This window comes from Peromyscus eremicus, chromosome 7 (assembly GCF_949786415.1).
Source record: "Peromyscus eremicus chromosome 7, PerEre_H2_v1, whole genome shotgun sequence".
NCBI lineage: Eukaryota > Metazoa > Chordata > Mammalia > Rodentia > Cricetidae > Peromyscus > Peromyscus eremicus.
The window spans coordinates 86879944-86900022 of NC_081422.1; the positions used below are offsets into that span (position 1 = coordinate 86879944).

Sequence of the window (20079 nt, forward strand, 5' to 3'; positions counted from 1 at the left end):
TTTCCAGGTTCTGGTTATTATGAATAATGCTGCTTTGAACATAGTTGGGCAAGTATCTTTGTGGTATGATTGAGCATCCTTTGAGTATACGCCCAAGATTGTTATAGATGGGTCTTGAAGTAGATGGATTCCCAGTTTTCTGAGAAATCGCCATACTGATTTCCAAAGTGCTGTACAAGTTTGCACTCCCACCAGCAATGGAGGAGTGTTTCCCTCGCTCCACATCCTCTCCAGTGTGAGTTGTCATTTGTGGTTTTGATCTTAGCCATTATGACAGGTGTAAGATGGAATCTCAGAGTCCTTTTGATTTGTAGCTAACTTTTTGTGCTTTGTAAAATATACTGCTTGGTAAACAAATTCTATTAGCCAACATTTGTTACTTGTTTGCCTAGGAAATTTGGGTTTTTTTTGTATGTTTCTGCTATAACTTCAGTCTCTGGGAGAGGGAAGTCTCTGCCCCAAACCCAGCATAGTCTGTCAATTGTTTAGCAGTACATGCTGAACAAGTGAATAACGGAGCATTTTAAACAGTGTTGATACCCATGTACAATTTACTAGTGAATCAATAATAATACAAATATCCATTTTACAGCAGTTCTTTGCAGTTGATCCAACTGTCTCTCTTTCTGTGATACACAGGATAACCTGAAAAGGAGGTTGGTCATCATGGTCACCTCCATCTTAGATAGACCTGGGTGTGTGCTGTCAGTCATATGCTGGCATACACTACTGGGTAACTTCCCAGTCTTCTTTTCAGCTCCAGGCATCTTTAACTGAAGAACAAGATATAAAAAGAATATAGGCTATCATAGCTCAGAAATTACACATTAGATTCACTGAACAGACAGGAGACATGAGTACTTTATAGGTCTTTGCTGACTTAACTATTTTTCCTGCCCTGCTGAGAATCAGGAGGAACTGTTTCTCTACATAAGGCTTCATTCCTTTGTGTTCTCTTGGGAATGAAGGCTTCAGAGACAGGCAAATGCCAGGGTTTTAGAACACATATTCCAGTTTCTAATCCTCTGCCTGGAGATTCTCACCATGTAAAAACCTCCTTCCCAGAGATCAACACAGATTCCAGTCAGTGCTTTAGTGTGAATTTCTGACCACCTTGGGTCTTGTGACTGAAATTTCTCATCTCCATGTGTGTGCTAGAACTTCTGCTTTTATAGGACACCACATTATGTCATGAGTTTTAGAAGTGAAACTTAATAACAGGCTACAGTGTCAGTGTCTCAGCCAGCTTGGCTGCTGCTGAGTGACAGGAACATCTCAATCCATTCACTGACGATTCCAAGATTAAGACAGAATTCTTGCTTGTGCCAAGTGGAAATTGTAATCAAGACTTTCCTTTGGGCCTCTAGCTCACAAAAAAACAACACAGAGACTTATTATTAATTTTGAAAGCTTGGCCTTAGCTTAGGCTTTTCCTTCTAGCTCTTATAATTTAAATAATTTTAACCTGCTTTCATTAATCTACATTTTACCATGTGGCTTTTTACTTTTCTTCCATTCTGTATGTCCAACTCTGTCCATGTCTCCTGCTCTTCTTTCTTGCTGCAGAAATCCTATCAATACCTCCTGCCTAGCTATTGGTTGTTCAGTTTTTTTATTACACTGATCACAGCAATCCACCTTCACACTGCAGGAATATCTTACAACAGGAAATTATCCTGCTTATACAATAGTTTGACAAAAAATTATGTGTAAGAAAGATAGAGGCTAGAGAGATGGCTCAGTGGTTAAGAGCACTAACTGCTCTTTCAGAGGACCCAGGTTCAATTCCCAGCACCCACATGGCAGCTAACAGTAGTGTATAACTTCAGTTCCAGGAATTCTGACATCCTCACACATACACACATGCAGGAAAAACACCAATGCACATAAAATAAAATCAAATAAATTACATTGAAAAAGAAAAGAAAGACAGTGTAGGTAGTTTAGAATGTGTGATATTCAATAGGAGGCATTCTGTTGCTGCTAGATGTCATTTAAAATAGAAGCTGCTTTGCAAGGAAGCGAATCCTGCCCCACCAGGCTTTGTCTGTGTCGTGACTCCTCTCTCTCTATGTTATGTTCCAGTCAGCTCTGGATACCTTGTGTGAATTATATTCCCCCAAATGCCAAGGCTTCAGCAGGACTTTCTGGACCTAGGTGTACTAACCCGTGGAGATGTGGCTCAGTTTCCAGGATTAGCTTCCCGACACAATGAAGGCAGAAGTCGGTCTGGATATATGGCATGATTCACTGCTGCTGATTGAGAGAACATCTGAAACAGTTTACTAACTGTTAAGGGAGGATTAAGATGACAAAATTCTTGCTTGTACCAACTGGAAATTCTTCTGCTTACATAACATTTTGGCTAAAATGGTATTGTAAATCTTCATAAGAAAAGAAAGAGAATCTAAGTTGATGAGAAAAGGCCTTAGTGGCTAAAAGGGAAGGGAGAGGAAAGATACCTACAGCCTGGGGGGTGGTAAGTGTGCACACTCTGCTTTATCTCATTAGGATTAGTTTATTTCTAAAGTTTTATGGCTCTGGGAGGGATGGGAAAGGAATATATTTCATCTTATAGTTTCACATCACAGCTCATGGCTGAGAGAAGTCATGGATGAAATCTGGAGGCAGGAACCATGAGGGAGACCATGAGAGACCATGAGGAAGGACTACTTATTGGCTTGCTTCCAGAGTTTGCTCAGCCTGTTTGCTTCTTGGCTAGGGTTGTCACCACCTACAGTGATCTGGGCTCTTCCCTGTCAATTATTAATCAAAATACACCATAGGCCAATCTAGGGGGGCATTTTCTCAGTTGAGGTTCCCTCTTCCCAAATGACTCTAGCTTGTGTCTGTTTGATATAAAACTAGCTGGTACAATCAGCTTGTAGACCCAAACTTCCTTGATGGAAGAGGAAGCCAATTCTTCCTGAGGAAGAACCCTATAAGAATAATACTAAAATTTGAACTGTTAATTTTTTTTATCCCTTTCTTCAAAGGATTTTTTAAAAGGGACATTTATTTCGGGATAGCTATATACTAAAGAAAAGGAAATAATCATGCCATTCAGAAATTACTACACACTGGCTCTGAATTGATATTATTCTAGGTTGCTATCAACATCACTATGACCAAGCAGAGTAGGGGTATATGTAAAACAACCAATAAGAGCGTGTGGGCTTATGGAACCCAACCAATGAGAGTAAATGCTTATGGAAACCAACCAATTAGAGTAGGGACTTATGGAAACCAATCAATCAGTGTTTTCAGAAGTTTTATCAGGAAGGGACATTGAATTTTGTCAATGAACTTTTCTGCATTTTATGAGATGACCATGTGTATTTTTTATATTTTAGTCTGTTTATATAGTGGATTACATTTATTGATTTCTGTGTGTTGAACCACCCTGTATCTCTGGGCTCAAGCCAACTCGGGAAATGTGGTGATATTGTGTTCCCCAATATATTGTGCACCCTAGTAAACTTATCTGGGGTCAGAGAACAGACAGCCACTAGATATAGAGGCCAGAAAATGGTGACACACACATTTAATCCCAGAAAGTGATGGTAGGAAGCAGAAAGGTATATAAGGTGTGAGGACCAGGAACTAGTCTGTTAAGCTTTTAGGCTATTAGCAGCAGTTCAGTTGAGATCCATTTGATGAGGACCCAGAGGCTTCCAGTCTGAGGAAACAGAATCAGCTGAGGAATTGGTGAGGTGAGGTGGCTGTGGCTTGTTCTGCTTCTCTGATCTTCCAGCTTTAACCCCAATACCTGACTCCAGGTTTGATTTTATTAGTAAGACCTTTTAAGATTTGTGCTACACATGGTGAATAATCTTGATGATATAATCTTAAATTCTGTTTGCAAATATTACACTGAGAATTTTTACATCTGTATTTATAAGGAATATCAGTCTATAATTTACTTTATTTTTCAGGCCTTTGTGTGTTTTAATATCAAGATAGTAGTAGTTTCATAAAAATAATTAGAAAATGTTCCTTCAGTTTATATTTTTTGGAATAATATGTTCTTCTTTGAAAGTCTGGTAAAATTCTCCACTGAATCAGTTTGGTCTTGTTTTTCTTGTTTGTTGGTTTTAGATTTGACTGGGAGATTTTTAATTACTGCTTCTATTTCACTAGAGATTATGGATCTGTTTAAATTGTTATTTCATCTCTACTTAACTTTATCAAAAAATTCACTCATTTCATTTAGTTATTCCAGTTTGAAGGAATACAGATTTTAGAAACGTGCCTTTATGATTCTCTAAATTTCCTCAGTTTCTGTTGTAGTCCCCCTTTTCATCTCTAATTTTATTAATTTAGATCTTCTCTCTTTCTTTTAATTAATTTGGCTACTGATTTCTGAATCTTGTTGATTTTCCTAAAATCTTCACTTCATTGATTCTTTGTATTTTTTTCCTTTGTTTATTTCTAGTCATTGGTTTCAGCTCTGGGTTTGATTATTTCTTACTTTCTACTCTTTTGGGGTACTAGTTCTTCTTGTTTTTTTCTAGAGCATGCAGGTGTGTCACTAAGTTATTAATATTCAATTTTCCTGGCTTGCTTGTCTGCCTACCTCCCTGTTTTCTCTCTCCCTCTCCCTCCCTCTCTCCCTCCCTCCCTCCCTCCCTCCTTCCCTTCCTTCCTTCCTTTATTTATTTCTTTTTTATGTACTCACTTAGTACTCCAACCTTGCTTCTTCGACCTGCCTTCATTGTGTCCCATAGGTTTGGCTATGCTGTGTTTTCATTTTCATTAAATTCTAAAAAGTTTTAATTTTCTTCTTGATTCCTCTCTTGACCCATTTTTCATTCATTAATGAGTTGTTTGGTTTTTATGAGTTTGTAAACTTTCTGTCTCTGTTGTTGTGTACATGTATTATATTTGTATATATAAATGCATTAATATATTTTATTTTTCAGGTATAACTGGAATTCATAAAAATGTCAGGTACAGTTTTATCAATTTCTTAAGATTTACTTTGTTACTTTAAGATGTGTGTGTGTGTGTGTGTGTGTGTGTGTGTGTGTGTGTGTGTTTGGGTTTGCATATGTGAGTTCTGATGCTCATGGAGGCCATCTGTGTCTGATCCCCATGAAGCTGCTGCTACAGGCAGTTGTGAGCAGCCTAGTGTGGGCACTGGGATCTGAACCTGGGCCCTCTGCAAAAGCAATAACCACTCAACTGCTGAACCCTCACTCCAGTCCCATTATTATTATTAAATGTTTTTCTTTCACATGTGAATTATATAATTGTTTTCTTTGAAGGAGTGTATTTTATTCTGCAATACTTGACTAGCTAGCATTTAGATGTATTTACAAGTAAGTTCATTTGTGCATATTAACCCTCTATTAGAAAAGGAGTAAAAGCAGCAGCTCGTGTTTACACATAGGTCTGAAAGGTCTCTAAATGTTAAGAAGAAATCAAATGAAGCAAAAGAAAGATAAGAGAGCAAATGCAGACAGAAAGAGCTGTGGCCTTTGGCCTGGATGTGATAGAGTGAAGTGCTGACTCTGCCTTTTTAGGTAAATGGTATAAGAAGAGAAACATCACAGTTACAGTCTTTTGTTTCCTCTGATATACAGTTCAATCATTTATTTATGAAATTGAGGCTCCTCCTTATAGTGAGTCAAGTAAGGATTTCCTTTGATCTCAACAAGAGAACAAGGTATAACACCCTGAAGGGGCTTCTGTACCACTCTTGCAGCAACCACTGTGACACTGTGACCAGGTGGCTTTTAGGAAAAATGCAGTACGAATGTGAGTCACTGCAAATGTGGGCTGAACCAACTCTGACTGATGTGTTTACGACTAAATTGCTTTTTTAGCTGGTGAGAATTTATTTATTTAATGTTTTGAATTTAAACACATTTCCAAAAGACTATGAAGCATCAGCTTTATATTTCCAGTGTTTCTCACATAATAAGAGAAAAGAATCACAGTTGTCTACATGAGAGTAACTATGTAGGTGGGGGTCAGCAAGTGGTCAGCTGAAGCAGGACCAGGAAAGCTTAGACTGCAGCCACAAGCACAGTATGGCGTTGTCTCATTTTCAAAACTATGCTCAATCTAAAATTCACAAAATTTATTAATAGGTATTTTTCATAAGAAATAGGATTATATTTTCTGATGCTTATATGAGGAAAGAAAGTGCATTTTGCAATCATGTTATCACTTACTATGTGGGTCATGTTCCTCCCTTCCTCAAGGTGTGGTACCTACAGCCCCTGAGCAGCCTACAGGAGATATGGAAAATCAGTTAAAATCACCAACTGCAGTGCCTGATGCCCCTCCTGACTACAGTTCTCATTTTGTGCCAGGTAAGGTAAATGTTCAAGAATAACCCTCCTCCAGAATACCATAACCATAGTTAAGGTGACTTTTTCAATCAGCATTCGATTCAGCAAATAAATACTAAATGTGGAGAGAGTGCCAGTTTTAATATGCTCCCCTGATCACAGCCTGTGCTCTGGAAGGTGGTAAGGAAGTTGCCAAAGCAGGGATAATATTCTCTGTGTTCCTAGTGGGCCAATGAACACAGGAGATGGTGCTGTCTGACCCCACCAGGGATTGGAACGGAGCTGTGACTGAATAAAGTAGGCTTTGCTATGTAAGAATTTGATAGCTAAAGAAAAAAAGAACTATGTATAGCAGAAAAATTCCCTATGTCTTACACAGTGTCTGTGAAGATCTGGTATGAGGTGAGCAAAGGGTAAATGGCAGGAGGGGACAGAGAAGTAGAAGGACATAGCTGTGAGCACGAACTAAGGCACTGTGGCATGTATTTTTGTGTCTTAAGACTTGGTGGAGACTCAGGAGGAGGGTTCTCACATGGCACTGGAGTAAATTTTAGATCGTATAATCATTTTAGGAAATAACTACATCATTTCCAAGAAGTAAACATTGTTTAAAATCAGGTTCCATTCACTATGGGAAATACTTGTTTTTATCTGTATCAAAGATAGGTGGGGTTTAGGAATTTAACTTATGGGTGGAGTCTTGCCTAGCAAATGAAGACTCTGTTCAGTCCCAGGAGACAGCCTTTAAATTAAACAGGAAAGCTGAAAATGTATCCATTGTCAAATACACTGCTAATGAATTGTCACTACAGTGAAAAGTCACCATGATTGACACCTTGTAGCTAGACAGTATTCTTTAAAACTGGTTGACAGTTTCACATATTTGAATCTGGTGGATTATGGTGAATCTCAGTTGTTTTCATCTGTGTTACTGTCACCCCTCCCTCTTCTGTTGAAACCTTTTTTCTTCCCTGAAAGTCCCCTCCTATTTGGATCTCTCTCTCTCTCTCTCTCTCTCTCTCTCTCTCTCTCTCTCTCTCTCTCTCTCTCTCTCTCTGTCTCTCTATATCTGTCTGTCTCTGTGTGTGCTTCTTTCTGACTGTCTCTCAGTTTCTCTATGGAGTCTGTGCGCGTGCGCGTGTGTCCTGGAGTTTTATTAGCATTGCTTGCATGAACATAGGAGTGAGGTTACTTACTGTAGTATAGACTACAAAAACATGATACCCTCTTTCCCAGCAACCATTAACTGCTAATCGTTCCTCAGGGAGATGTGAGGTCTCATGAGCAGGTAGCCACAGGTATAGTCGGCATGAATGCAACAGCTGTGTTGTGTCCACAAGATGCCTTTTTACATCATGCCTCCTTATGCCTCATTATAATCATGCCTCTGCTATACCAGTGGTCACATTTTTTCCTGGGAAGTCAATATTGTAGCGCACAGGGTGCATCACTGGGTAAGATGATTGATGGCTTTCGGCAGCTTGTATAGCACTTTCTGGCAGTGTGAAAACCAGCCATCAAGAAAGAAGCTTCTAGTTCAGTTCTTGCTTGATTTCTGTGTCTTTGTCTATATCCAAAGAGTATGGTTTGTGTTTTGAGCAACAAGATTGCACCATCAAGTTCACTTGTGGGACCAAGAGCAATGTAATAACCTATCTTGTTTTGGGATCCTCTGGCACATCCATGACCAACAACTCAGGGAAGTGTCAGTTCTTATGACATGAATTGTGTTCTTATAATTCACAGAAACCAGAACTATTATACTTGCAAAGTTTGGTTTAATGAAATTATTTAAATTCAAATTTAATTGTAATTTCCTTTATAGTTCTGAATGTATTATACAGCCAAAAATAATGTTGTCCAGTATTGTTTATTAAAAGAATACTTAATAAATAAAACATTGTTATATGGAACCTATTTGAGAAGAAAAATGGCATGATTTCTTGAAATAAAAAAACAATAGTAATACTAAAGGTTATTAGGAATGAAAATCCCATAGGCAGTTTCTCACACTGCTATTGTTAGGTGGCTTCATACTAGAGTTTTCTGTAGATTAATGTGAGCTCTTGTGGTTACACAAAGTTAAACATGGATTGTTTTGTTTCAGTTTGTTTTCCTGCAGAAACAGTCAAAACCCTTAAGGGCAATTTCTAACTCAGATGGAAGTATAGTATGCTAGTTTCTTACACATAATTTTACCACTTTTTTTTCTTCTTCATTTTTAATGTGGGTTAATATATCCTTATAACAAAACTCACTCATTTATATAAATCAGTATATAGTTACAGAAATTTAATCATTATATTGAATAAGTCCTTAACATAAATTTTACTTTTCTTCTGGCTATTGATCATGAAATTTTATTATTTCAAGTGCTTTTATATTAAAAGTATGAGGTATAGTAATTAACTCATTTACATAATATAATGATCAGTATTCTTTAAATGTGGGTTTTGAGACTCTGAGGAAGGATCATTGATTTCCAGTTCAGGTCAGTACTCTTACAATAGTTCTTTGGGGAATTAAAGTACATTCTTCATGATAAACTTAAACTCAAAATGTCCCTCGTTCTTCTTCTATACCTACTCACCTTTGTTCTCATTTAGTTCTAAGTTAAAAGCATTTTTAAATACCACTCTCTATCATTTAATTATACTGTCAGTCTGTATCAAGAGCTCTATCACTAGACTTAAAAGCTAGTTTTCCCAGAATTCTTTGGCATTCTCTCGGTTTCACATGGCTCCCCCTTCTTTGAGCCTCATTTCCTTTCACTCTCTCAAAGTGATCTTGACAATCCCACTAGTTTTGTGTACTTTAAAGTACTAATAAACCCCATCCTGACCCATACCATCATGCTACACTTTAGATTTACAACTGCAACTTGCTGTAGACCATGTTCTCTGCATACCTACAGGTTCTCAAACATAATTATTGAACCAACTTTGACATTTTACTTCCAAATTTGTACTCTGTTTTCCTCATGTTGGAGGCATGTAGGAGCATAAAACGAAAATTTTAAAATCTTCCCTTAAGAGTCAGTGTACTATCAAGTCAACACACTTTTTTTTAAATGTTAGTTTTAATGATTTCTTTTTATTCTCTCTTTGTCACAATTAAACTTCCTTGCCTTACATCTGGACTCTGACAGGCACTTCCTGCTTAACTTTGTATGATAAGGGTTACAAATGGGAAGCATCCACTCTCTATTCTGTTGGCACAAAGTTCAGGCTCTTGATGAAAAGCCTGAGGTTTGCCCATATTCTCACCTACCTTATTTTTAGCATTGTCTGCCAACACTCCACCAACAGTCTTTAATTCTTCAGAGCTAAGCCCCATTTGTACAGTTCTGACCTGTGTTCTCATAAAACCTTTCCTTCCCATAAAGGTCAGATTGAAGGAGTTAGTACTTATATCAAAGTCCATCTTGTCTGCATAGGTTAATAAAACCCTTAATCATAAAGGTTACAAAAAGATAAAACAGGAAGGAAAGAAATGGAAGAAGACACAAGACCTCTAGTGACCATGAATTGGCAGCTGATGTTGTGAATATGATTAATTATTGAAAATGGTCTTCAGATTGAACACAATCCCCAACAAAAATCTCGATGTATTTTTCATAAATATATAATCCTAAAATGCACACAGAAGCAAAAATGTCAGAGTAGCCTAAAATATCTTAAGCAGAGAAAACAATGATGAAGATACCAAAATGCGTAATCTCAAATTGTATTAAAGACCTGTAGTCACAAAAATTGAATGATGCTGGCACAAAAAACAGATCTGCAGGTGGTGCTAATTTACTGTCTAGTGCTAAGATAAAACACTGACCAGAACTAACATGGACAGAGAAAGGGTTTACTTCAGTTGACAGATCACAGTCCACCATTCCATGATAGTTGGGAAGCCAGGGCTGGAGTGCAAGGTAGAAACTAAAGCAGAGACATTGGGAGGTATTGCTTGTTTCCTCTGGCTTGCAAAGCTGTCTTCCTTGTACAAAGCCCAGGAGAACCCAGGTCCACCATCTCAGGGATGGCACTGTTCACAGTTGGCTGGGACATCCCACATCAACATCAATTACCAACCAAGAAAATGGACCACAGAGGTGCCCACAGGCCTGTCTGCTGGAGGCAATTCTTCAATGAAAGTTTCCTATTCCCAAGTTGACAACCAATGACTAGCCATCACACAAGCCAGTAGAACAGAGAATTTAGAGATAAATGCAGAGATAAAGCCACCAAACTACAGAGTTGCCACAATCACTCACTGGATGTGTGTATGTTGTGGTTGGGGGAGTGGAGACAGCCCCTTTTAACAAATGATACTAGGGAAACAAATGAAATTAGAGCTGTATCTCTCACCCTGCACACACACACACACACACACACACACACACACACACACACACATACACACACAAAATGGATCAGAGGCTTCAGTGAAACTACTGTTAAAAAAAAAACACACACACACTTAAAGGCACAGGCAACACATTTCTGAAAAACACTTCAGTAGTGCAGGAGACACTTCCAAGAATTGACAGATGGGATTGAATGAAATCAAAAAGCTTCTGCTCAGCAAAGGCAACAAGTTGCAGAATATGCCACCCTACAGAGTGTAGAAAATATTGCCAGCTACACATTAGACAGAGCATTAATATCTAGAATAATAAAAAAAATCAACAAAAACCTAATAAATAAATGGACCTAATAAGTGAGTGGAAAGTTCAGAAGAAGAAATACAAACATCCCAAAACACTTAAAATTTCATATGGAGGGAGCAGTGGGTACAAGCATACCAGGGTCAGAGTGAGTGTGGAGGTCAAAGGCCATCTTTGGAAGATGTTTCTCTCTTTCCACTGTGGGTTCTGTGGATTGAACTCAAGTAGTCAAACTTGTATGGCAAGTTGTTTTACACACTTAGGCATCTGAGTAACCCCTAAAAATATTTGAAAAAGTGTTCAACATCCTTAAGTTCAAGGATATGCAAATTGAACTTCATTGGTATTCTGTCTTACCCTAGTCAGAATGGCCATTACTTTTTTAAAAAGCAAGCAAGCCAGTAAGCAAGCAAGAAAACAACAGCAAACTCTGGAAAAGATGTAGAGAAGGAATCTTCATTTCTGCTCGTGGTCTGAACATGTAAATTTGTGCAGCCATGATAGAAATCATCATGGTGCTTTCTCAGAAAGGTGAACAGAACTGCCATATCATTCCTGGTAATGTACCTGAAGAACTCTACGTTGGAATGCCACAGAGGTGGGCTAATTGCCTAGAGGACCATCAACAGTGGAACCAGCCTAGATGTCCATCAACAGATGAATGAGGAGGAGGACTAACACAGTGTGATAGAATACATATAGCATGGAAATAGAAAGGGAAGTGATTTGGAGGGGAGGGGGCCATCAGGGAAGAGGAAGGGATGGGGGAGCATAGAAATGGGAAAAGATGACTAAGAACAAAATAAAATGGCATATGTGTGAAAATGCCCTAACAGAACCACTTTGTATGCTAACTTTAAAAATATTGATTTAAAAAGAGTACCAAAATAGTCAGAATGTTTTATTGTGAGCCTAGCCTTTAACGCTGAGCCATCTCTCCAGCCCATGTAGTCAGAATGTTTAAATTCTCCTTTTGCTACATACTAGCTGATATCCTTCAGCAAGTTATTCAATCTCAGGAACAAGAAGAGCTACCAGTGTATATGCCTTTAATCTCAGCACTCAGGAGGGAAGCCAAGGCAGGTGGTTCTCTATAAGTGTAAAGCTAGCCTCATCTACAGAGAGAGTTCCAGGCCAGCTAGGATTACAAAGTGAAACTGTGTCTTTAAAAAAATGTTCATACTAAATGTGTACATGAATGTGATAACAGAAGTGTTATTATAATCACCAACATGAAAGCAGCCCGAGTGTTCTTGAATCAAAGAACACAAATAGTGTGGTATATTCCATATTGTAGAATATGACTCAGCAGTAAAAAAGAATAAAGTACTGAAAACACTGTACATGTGCTACAACATGGATAAAAGTTGAAAATGTACAGATCAGGAGAAACCTAGCACACGAGTACTGTACACTTCATTTATGCGACATGCCCATCATAGATAAACCACAGAGAATGATTTCAAGAGATGAGAGAGGAAGAAATAAGTGACTGCTAATGAGTGATAACTCTTCTGGACTTAGGCAGTGAGGGTGGTTACTCAGCTTCGCTAGCACAAAAAACAACAACAGCAAAGCCCACTGAATTGTACATTTAGAGAAGGAAAGAAATCAAGATGATTTTCTTTATTGTTTTGACTTAGAAATGGTGTTTGACAAATGGTAACTGGGCCAGGCATCTCTTCCTGAGAACTCCAGGCCACTTTTGAAGCACTTGGTATATTGAACCGCAATTAAAGAAACAATCCTGAAATGGTTTTCTTATATGTTTGAACATAGTGGATTTAAACAATGACCTTTTAAAATCTAGATCTGATTTCATTTTTCCATACATCCTCTGTAGCAAACATGACTTCATCAGGCCTGGTGGAAGAGAAGGTTGTGCATTAGTTATTGTATGGTATTTTATTATTCTGAATATCCTTCTAAAAACATTGGGAAATGCTGCTCCTGAGGCCTTGAATAATGACCTAGGTAGGGTTCATTACATTTTGGATGGTGGTGGAGTATGGAGAATTGGACATAAATGTGGATAAGTATTATGACCCGAACATTGTATACTCCTACCCCGTTTACCTGTTGGGGCCCTATTACAAGGGTTGGGGAGGTGGAGTCTTTCAGGAGTTTCCAGAGGTCCTGAGATGGAGCCATTAGGGTAAAGTTAGTGTTCCTATGAGAGGTGGCAAGAAAGTGATGGCCTGAGTATTCTTGAAGGGTGCCCTCCCCAAGCCAGGAAGAGGGTGAGCACAGGCAAGATTTGCAGTTGATCTTGGAGTTCCCTGCTTAAAGCTAGGGAAGGTAATGTTTGTCGTTGAAACGACTCCACTTGCAGGAGTCCGATTAAGAAATGAGCTTAAGAAGTTGACTCTGAGAGATATAAGTGTTGATAAACACTCTGAGGTCTAGATGAAAGGACAAAGAGAGATCACTGAACAAAGGTAACCCAGGATAGATGGTAAGGACTTCTTTGCAATAAGTAGTAAAAATGACAATGATAATTGTGTGCTAGATGTTGTACTGGCCCCCTTTAAAACCAATGAAGTGTGTTCATGATCAGTAAAGGAGAAACCTCATACAGTGAGAGGCTACCTTGTTTCTCAGTGTGCCAAACTTCATTTCTATACCCGTGAAATGGGCATAATTATGTCACAAGTTTTAAGACGATATGATGGACTAATATGTGAATCATGCCTTCAGTACATTGTTAATATATAGGTATACACTTGGAGAACAGAGGACTTGTTTTCTTTAAGAACATGTTGCATGGTTATTTTCAAATGTAAAAATCATACAACTTTCAATACACTAAAGTGATAAGCACAATACTTTCATCTGTTTGAAAACACAGGCCCTGCTGGACCAGCTCTCCCTCCACCTTCAGGCTTACCTATGGGATATAACGTTCCACAGCATCCCGGTGCCATCCCCTTGTACCACCCTATTGGTGGTACCCGTCCTATCCAGTACCAGCCTGGAAAATATCCTATGAGGAATCAGTCTGCTCCAGTAATGTGGATGCCAGGGCCAACTCCTATGTCCAGCTGCCCTCCTGGTCTGGAATACTTAGCTCAGGTACTCTAATACCTCTAAAGCATTTTCCTATGAAGTATGACCATGGGGTCTAAACAGGAAACAAGACGCTGGCTAGAGTGAATAGGGAGATGGATCATTGATGACAGAGGCTGGCATGCTGAAACCATGATAGTGGATTTACAGGTAAACAGTGAGTATAAGGATGCATTCATAGGACACATAAGTTATTTTTGTAGCAATAGAGTTGACTTCCAAATTATTCAATATGTGTCTCTCAAGGAAGTTAGAAAAATAAGAATGAGCATAACTAACCTGATGCTGTGCCATTTACTTAGAAGTAAAGTGTTCACATCAAGAAAAACAGAATATATATAAATCAGCCCACTTTTCAATCCAGACAGGGTAACAACAAACTTAACTAACTCTCTCTCTCTCTCTCTCTCTCTCTATATATATATATATATATATATCCATATTTTTTATATATATATATATATATACATACATTTTAAGCCATGATACTTTAGTATAATTTTTGTTAATTGAGTAGTATAAACTATTTTCTGTTCTATGAAATGTTTGTTTTATGACTACAAGGGTGAAGTGTCCTGCTACATTTACACCTCCCATATTCTGGCATACAAACAGTACTTAATTGAATTTGAGCCCCAAACTAGATTGTTTTTAGTCTTGGCACTTGAGGGAGCTTCCTCATGTCTACAGCATAAATCATAGACTAGTCCCACCACTAGACTTTGCAATGACTCGTCATGTTAAACTGTGAGAAACAGATGAATCCAAATTTTTAATTACAATTCATATATACAAGTTAGATAACATAGCTCAGTGAGACTTGGCTATCCATCCTAAGGGTAACATACACGTTCTCCACTAAGTTAGAGAAGCCTTAAGTTTTTTCTTCCAAACAATGTACAAATTTAGAAGTAGCTGGTAAAACACACACACACACACACACACACACACACACACACACACACACACACACATACACACACACATACACACACACACATAGCATAAATCTTAACAGTTCTTATTAATAAGATCAAACCTGAGGCCAGTTATTGGAGTGAACACTGGATGATCAGAGAGACACAACAAGCCACAGCTAACCTCACCTGGCCAACTTCTCAGCTGGTCTTGTTTCCTCAGACTGGAAACTTCTGTGTCCTCATCCCAATGGCTCTCAGCTGAACTGTGCTCGAAACCTAAAAGCTTAACCAGCCAAATGCTTCCAGTTTCTGGTCCTCACGCCTTATAAACCTTTCTGCTTTCTACCACCACTCTCTGGGATTAAAGGCTGCTTTCTGGGATTAAAGGCGTGAGTCACCATGCCTGGCTGTTTCCAATTCGGCCTTGAACTCACAGAGATCCAGAGGGATTTCTGTCTCTGGAATGCTAGGATTAAAGGCGTGTGCTAACATTTTCTAGCCTAAGTATCTTGTGGCTTTTCTGTTCTCTGACCCCAGATAAGTTTATTAAGGTACACAATATTTTGGGGAACACAATACCACCACACACACACACACACACACACACACACACACACACACACACTATAATGACCCGAAGCAGACATCCATGTAATTACAGTTGCAAAATGCAAACATTCTGGAAAGAACATTGTATCATAGTTCATTCACTTGCAGTGGATCTTTGCTCCTTTTCCCTGTGGTAATTTTAGAAACGAGTGTCAAGTTTGAAATTAGATCTGCTAAGTTGGGGGTTTGCTGCTTGAATTCTGCACTGGATCCTCAAACAAACCGATGTGAATGTAGTTTTTTCTCCTGTGTGAAGGAGCAGCCACACCCCAACAGAATGGGAGGAAAAATCTAGAACTATTTCAAGTTTTATCTTTTTGTATATGAAAATAAATAAGAATAAAGAAAGAAAAACAGAATAAGGAAGAAGAGAGCACTAGACAAGGAGATATGGGGGTCACAAAATGTACAACCCACGGCTTCTTTTCAACATCTCATACTCTTTAACACTCCTGAATCCCCAAATACATAAATCTAAGTAAATGTAAGAGGTTGCTTCAAGTCAAAATCCATGTCCCATTCACACAGCACAGTGACTCCCCAATTTCTTATATATGTAAATTACAGAGCCAGAATAAGAGCTAGTGTGATACACAGTTTTTATACAAATGATATATAAAACCTGCAAAAGAAAACTTGTTGGCGAAAATAAAACAAAGCTAATTGTGGAAATGTCTTCTGAACTTATAAATCTTGTTTTGCTTTTGAAAAAGTATTTAAATACATTACTTAGTAGGAGCATTCCAATTTAATGTGTTCTGATGTAGTCAACCAAACATTCTTGGAGTTGACATGTGTCAGTTTTCAGTTCTCTGTGTCGGAGGGACCTTTTAGGCCTGTGTATTGAAAATCATAGATACACTGCTGCATTGCTGATATATGAAAGTCAACAGGGTTAGGTAAGAAAATATTTGAATTTTACATGAATAAAATTTCATGTTAAAATTGTTTGAGCAAACCTTTGATGAAATATAAAATCCATTCATAGAAAGTGGTAGAATAGATGCATTTGATATTCTAAAAAGCTTTCAGACAGTACTGCAGTGAATCACATTTAGATATCTTCATTTCTATACCCAATGAAACTGCCTTTGGAAATCTGAAATATTTTGAAAAGGGCATCTCAATTTCTGCTATTACTCTGAGAATAAATCAGTGTACTTTTTAAAATGAATTCTATTTTCCCATTCAGGAGTTATTGAGTTTAAAATAAATTAAAAAGTAAATTAAAGAGGTTTGGAGCCAGACAAACCTGATCTTTCTCCTCTCTGTCCTCTACTAACACTAACCTTGTAGTCTTCAACTCTCATTATCCATGAAATGGTTTAATCAAGGGCAGACTATACCACTGTTGTGAGAAGTTTTAGTGGACAAACCTGTAATGGCTCTCATGTTTTTGGCACACAGAGGCATGCCCTACAGATACTGGCTATGGACACTAGAAGTTACACACTCTTGTGTCATTTCCCTGTTAGGTCATTTGAGGTGACACATACAGATTATGTGATACTTTGTTAAGACTACCAAGAGCCCTTTTCCATCCACTGAAACTTTAGAGTATTTCCAGAGCCTTGTGTTTGCCAGTGACTCCACCTGTTTGTCTATTCACTGCTGGCACAGCACCTCACTAGGAAACTTCTGCATCAGCAATAATCAGAACAGTTTGCCCTGTGGTAAACGCTTTTTACCACATACTAATATTTTTATTTTATTTCTATACTTTAGTTTCTTAGTATTTTACAAAAGGAACTGCAAACAATTGTAGGAGCCATTTTAATATCTTCTATGAGATGACCTTGTGTTAATTTATAAGTTCTACATCAAACATGGATAGTGTCCTCCTATATCTTTTTGTAACTAATCACACAATATCATCCATAACAAGTTGTTTTTAATCTTGTTATTATACTCACGTAACTTTCATTATTTAATGAATTTTGATGAAATGCAGCATTTTAGGCAGCATTCGGTGCCCAGCGATTATGAATGGTCTAATGACATAAATGATTTGCAATTATGTTGATTAAGATCTGTCTGTCCTGGAGGAGACAGTCTATCTCCTGCTGGGATGTTCTGAATTGTAACAAATAATAAAACCACCAAACTATCCATCTTCAAAGTAATTCCGATATCATTCAAATAGAAGTTTCTCTAATGGTGTTTCTAAACTTCTCTTTCATAGACTACTGTCTTAGAATGTTTCCTTTTCTTTCTCCAGATCCTACTCACAGGGTGCTCCCCTCATGCATCCATGCTAAAGTAGCATGTGGGAAAGAACCTGGTATTAGGTGAATACAGGTGAATGAAAATCACGTGCTTAACCTCTTTGAGAGGTACTCAGGAAGTAATGTGAAGCAGAGGTCCTGTTCAGGCTTGCTTTAGCTTGTTCACCTTCCCCAAAGCACAAGAACATCCCATGCTGTGTCTAGTCTTATGTTAAGTCATCCTGATTTGCTCCCACATGATCATCTCAGAGAAGATGACAGAGAAACAACCCAAGATCCTTGACATGTACCTGGGTTCCTCAATGTGTTGTCACTGTAGCAAGCAAATGTTTTCCTGATGTCAGTCAGCTCTCTGATTTCTGATGTCGAACTTCCTGAAAGTGTTCTTATTTAGATACCTCTGCCAATAGGTATCTAATTGGATGCAGATGAGATAATCTCAACTAATTAAAGTTTTAGATTCCATTCAATTTTCAAAGAGATATTTGGCATCAATCGATACATTTTAACTATTATTATTTTATTTCATACACGTGGGTATTTTGCGTGCATATGTATCTGTGCACCACTTGCATGCCTGGTACCCGTGGAGGCCAGAAGTGGGAGTCTGATTCCCTAGAACCGGAGTTGCAGACGGTTGTGAGCAACCATGTAGGTTCTGAGAGCCAAATTCACATCCTCTGGAAATGCAGCCCGTGCTCTTAAGACTGAACCAACTCTCCAGCCTCTGATTGATACATTTTAATACTGCATCATCCCATTCTTTTCTCTTGCTAATTAAAACTAATTCTGGCTGGCTGTCTTCTAATTACTGTTGTTCTGTCCCCACAGTTGGACAATATACATGTTCTTCAGCACTTTGAGCCTCTGGAAGGTAGGTATAATTGTGTTTTGATAAACATGTATTTTAATCAGATGGAGATTTGTATTGTTTCATACCTAGTGCCTTATTTTATGTCCATGAGCTTTTAGTGACTCAGAGACCGTTCTGTTTCCTTATCTTCACAAAAGAAATAAAGTAAATTTTCCATATAGTTTTATCGATCCATACTCCATACATTGGTGGTCTCTTAGACTCAGAAAGGACTTATATCTAATCTGGTTAGTCCCTTGTACCATTTGTCCATTTTTCCCCCTCTGCATTCACCTTTTTTAGATGAGTACAAGAAGGTGAGAGGTAGACTGAGCTAGTTAGAGCCCCACACTCCACTACAGTCAGTGAGTGGCAAAGAGAAAACAGAGTCTAGGGCTATTGAGTTCTAGTCTGTGGTTATTGTTATGGAAGTCTAGATAAATGATCCCAGTCAGGTGATGCTGGGCTGTTCTCAGTTCCCTGCATGATTACTCACCCTATGGTAGGCACTGGGCATGCCCCTCTGGACACCACACAGGGCGTTGATTTTTCTGGATTTTTTTTTCTTACCTGTAAGGAGCATTCCCTAGTCATTTCCTCAATTTCATGTGCTGATTAATTCATGGTCTAATTTGTGATTCATTAAAATGGTTTTATTATTAAAATTTTCTGAATTCTTTTATTCCAGGAACATTGTATTAACCATAACCTTTATGTGGGAAAACTTTTTAAATAATTTCATGTTAAACTTAGCAATTATTTTGAACTTTTAAAACACTTAAGCCTCATGGGTCACATGGTTGTATTTTACCTGAAATTAAAAAAAAAATTTTTTTTGGCTTTCAGTCCTAACCATACTTCTTCCTGTTTTTCTTCTCCCTTCCTTCTTTTTCTTTCCTTCCTTCCTTCCTTCCTTCCTTCCTTCCTTCCTTCCTTCCTTCCTTCCTTTCTTCCTTCTTTTCTTCCTTCCTTTCATTCTTTCTTATGGCAAAGGCTGCTTGAGGCCTATCTTGATTGGTTCTAATTTAAAATTCTTTTTTTTATTCTAATTTTTAGTGATGACAGGTTATGAAACTAATAATAGATATGACATCAAAAACAACATAGACCAGATGGTTTATATCGTAATTGAAGATACAGATGACTATACTAGGAATGCCTATCGGAACCTACGACCCTTTGTGCTCCGGGTCACTGACTGCCTTGGCCGAGAGATCATGACCATGCAGAGGCCTTTCCGATGCACCTGCTGCTGCTTCTGCTGCTCCTGCGCAAGGCAAGAGGTCAGAGAACGGGAGTGGAATCGACACTTGCATCCTGATCTGCCCTTTACAGTGTGGCTGGCCTTCTCCTTCCTGTACTACCTGGGACGGAGATTTCTGGCCCTACAATTTGGAATGAACTTGAAACTGAGTAGCAGGGAAGGAGAAAGCTGACTTCTGTCAGGGGG

The 20079-nt window shown here is 38.3% G+C and overlaps 1 protein-coding gene across 2 annotated transcripts in view; it reads left to right on the forward strand.

The window, feature by feature from the left end:
- Nucleotides 1-20079, forward strand: part of Plscr4 (phospholipid scramblase 4) — a 45532-nt gene that overhangs the window by 15724 nt on the left and 9729 nt on the right. For both annotated transcript variants that reach the window (XM_059268369.1, XM_059268368.1), the window contains exons 2-6: nt 4923-4950; nt 6210-6320; nt 13805-14028; nt 18608-18650; nt 19686-19912. In XM_059268369.1, the coding sequence (XP_059124352.1) occupies nt 4944-4950; nt 6210-6320; nt 13805-14028; nt 18608-18650; nt 19686-19912 (612 nt within the window). In that variant the 5' untranslated portion in view covers nt 4923-4943. The remainder of the gene's footprint in view (nt 1-4922; nt 4951-6209; nt 6321-13804; nt 14029-18607; nt 18651-19685; nt 19913-20079) is intronic.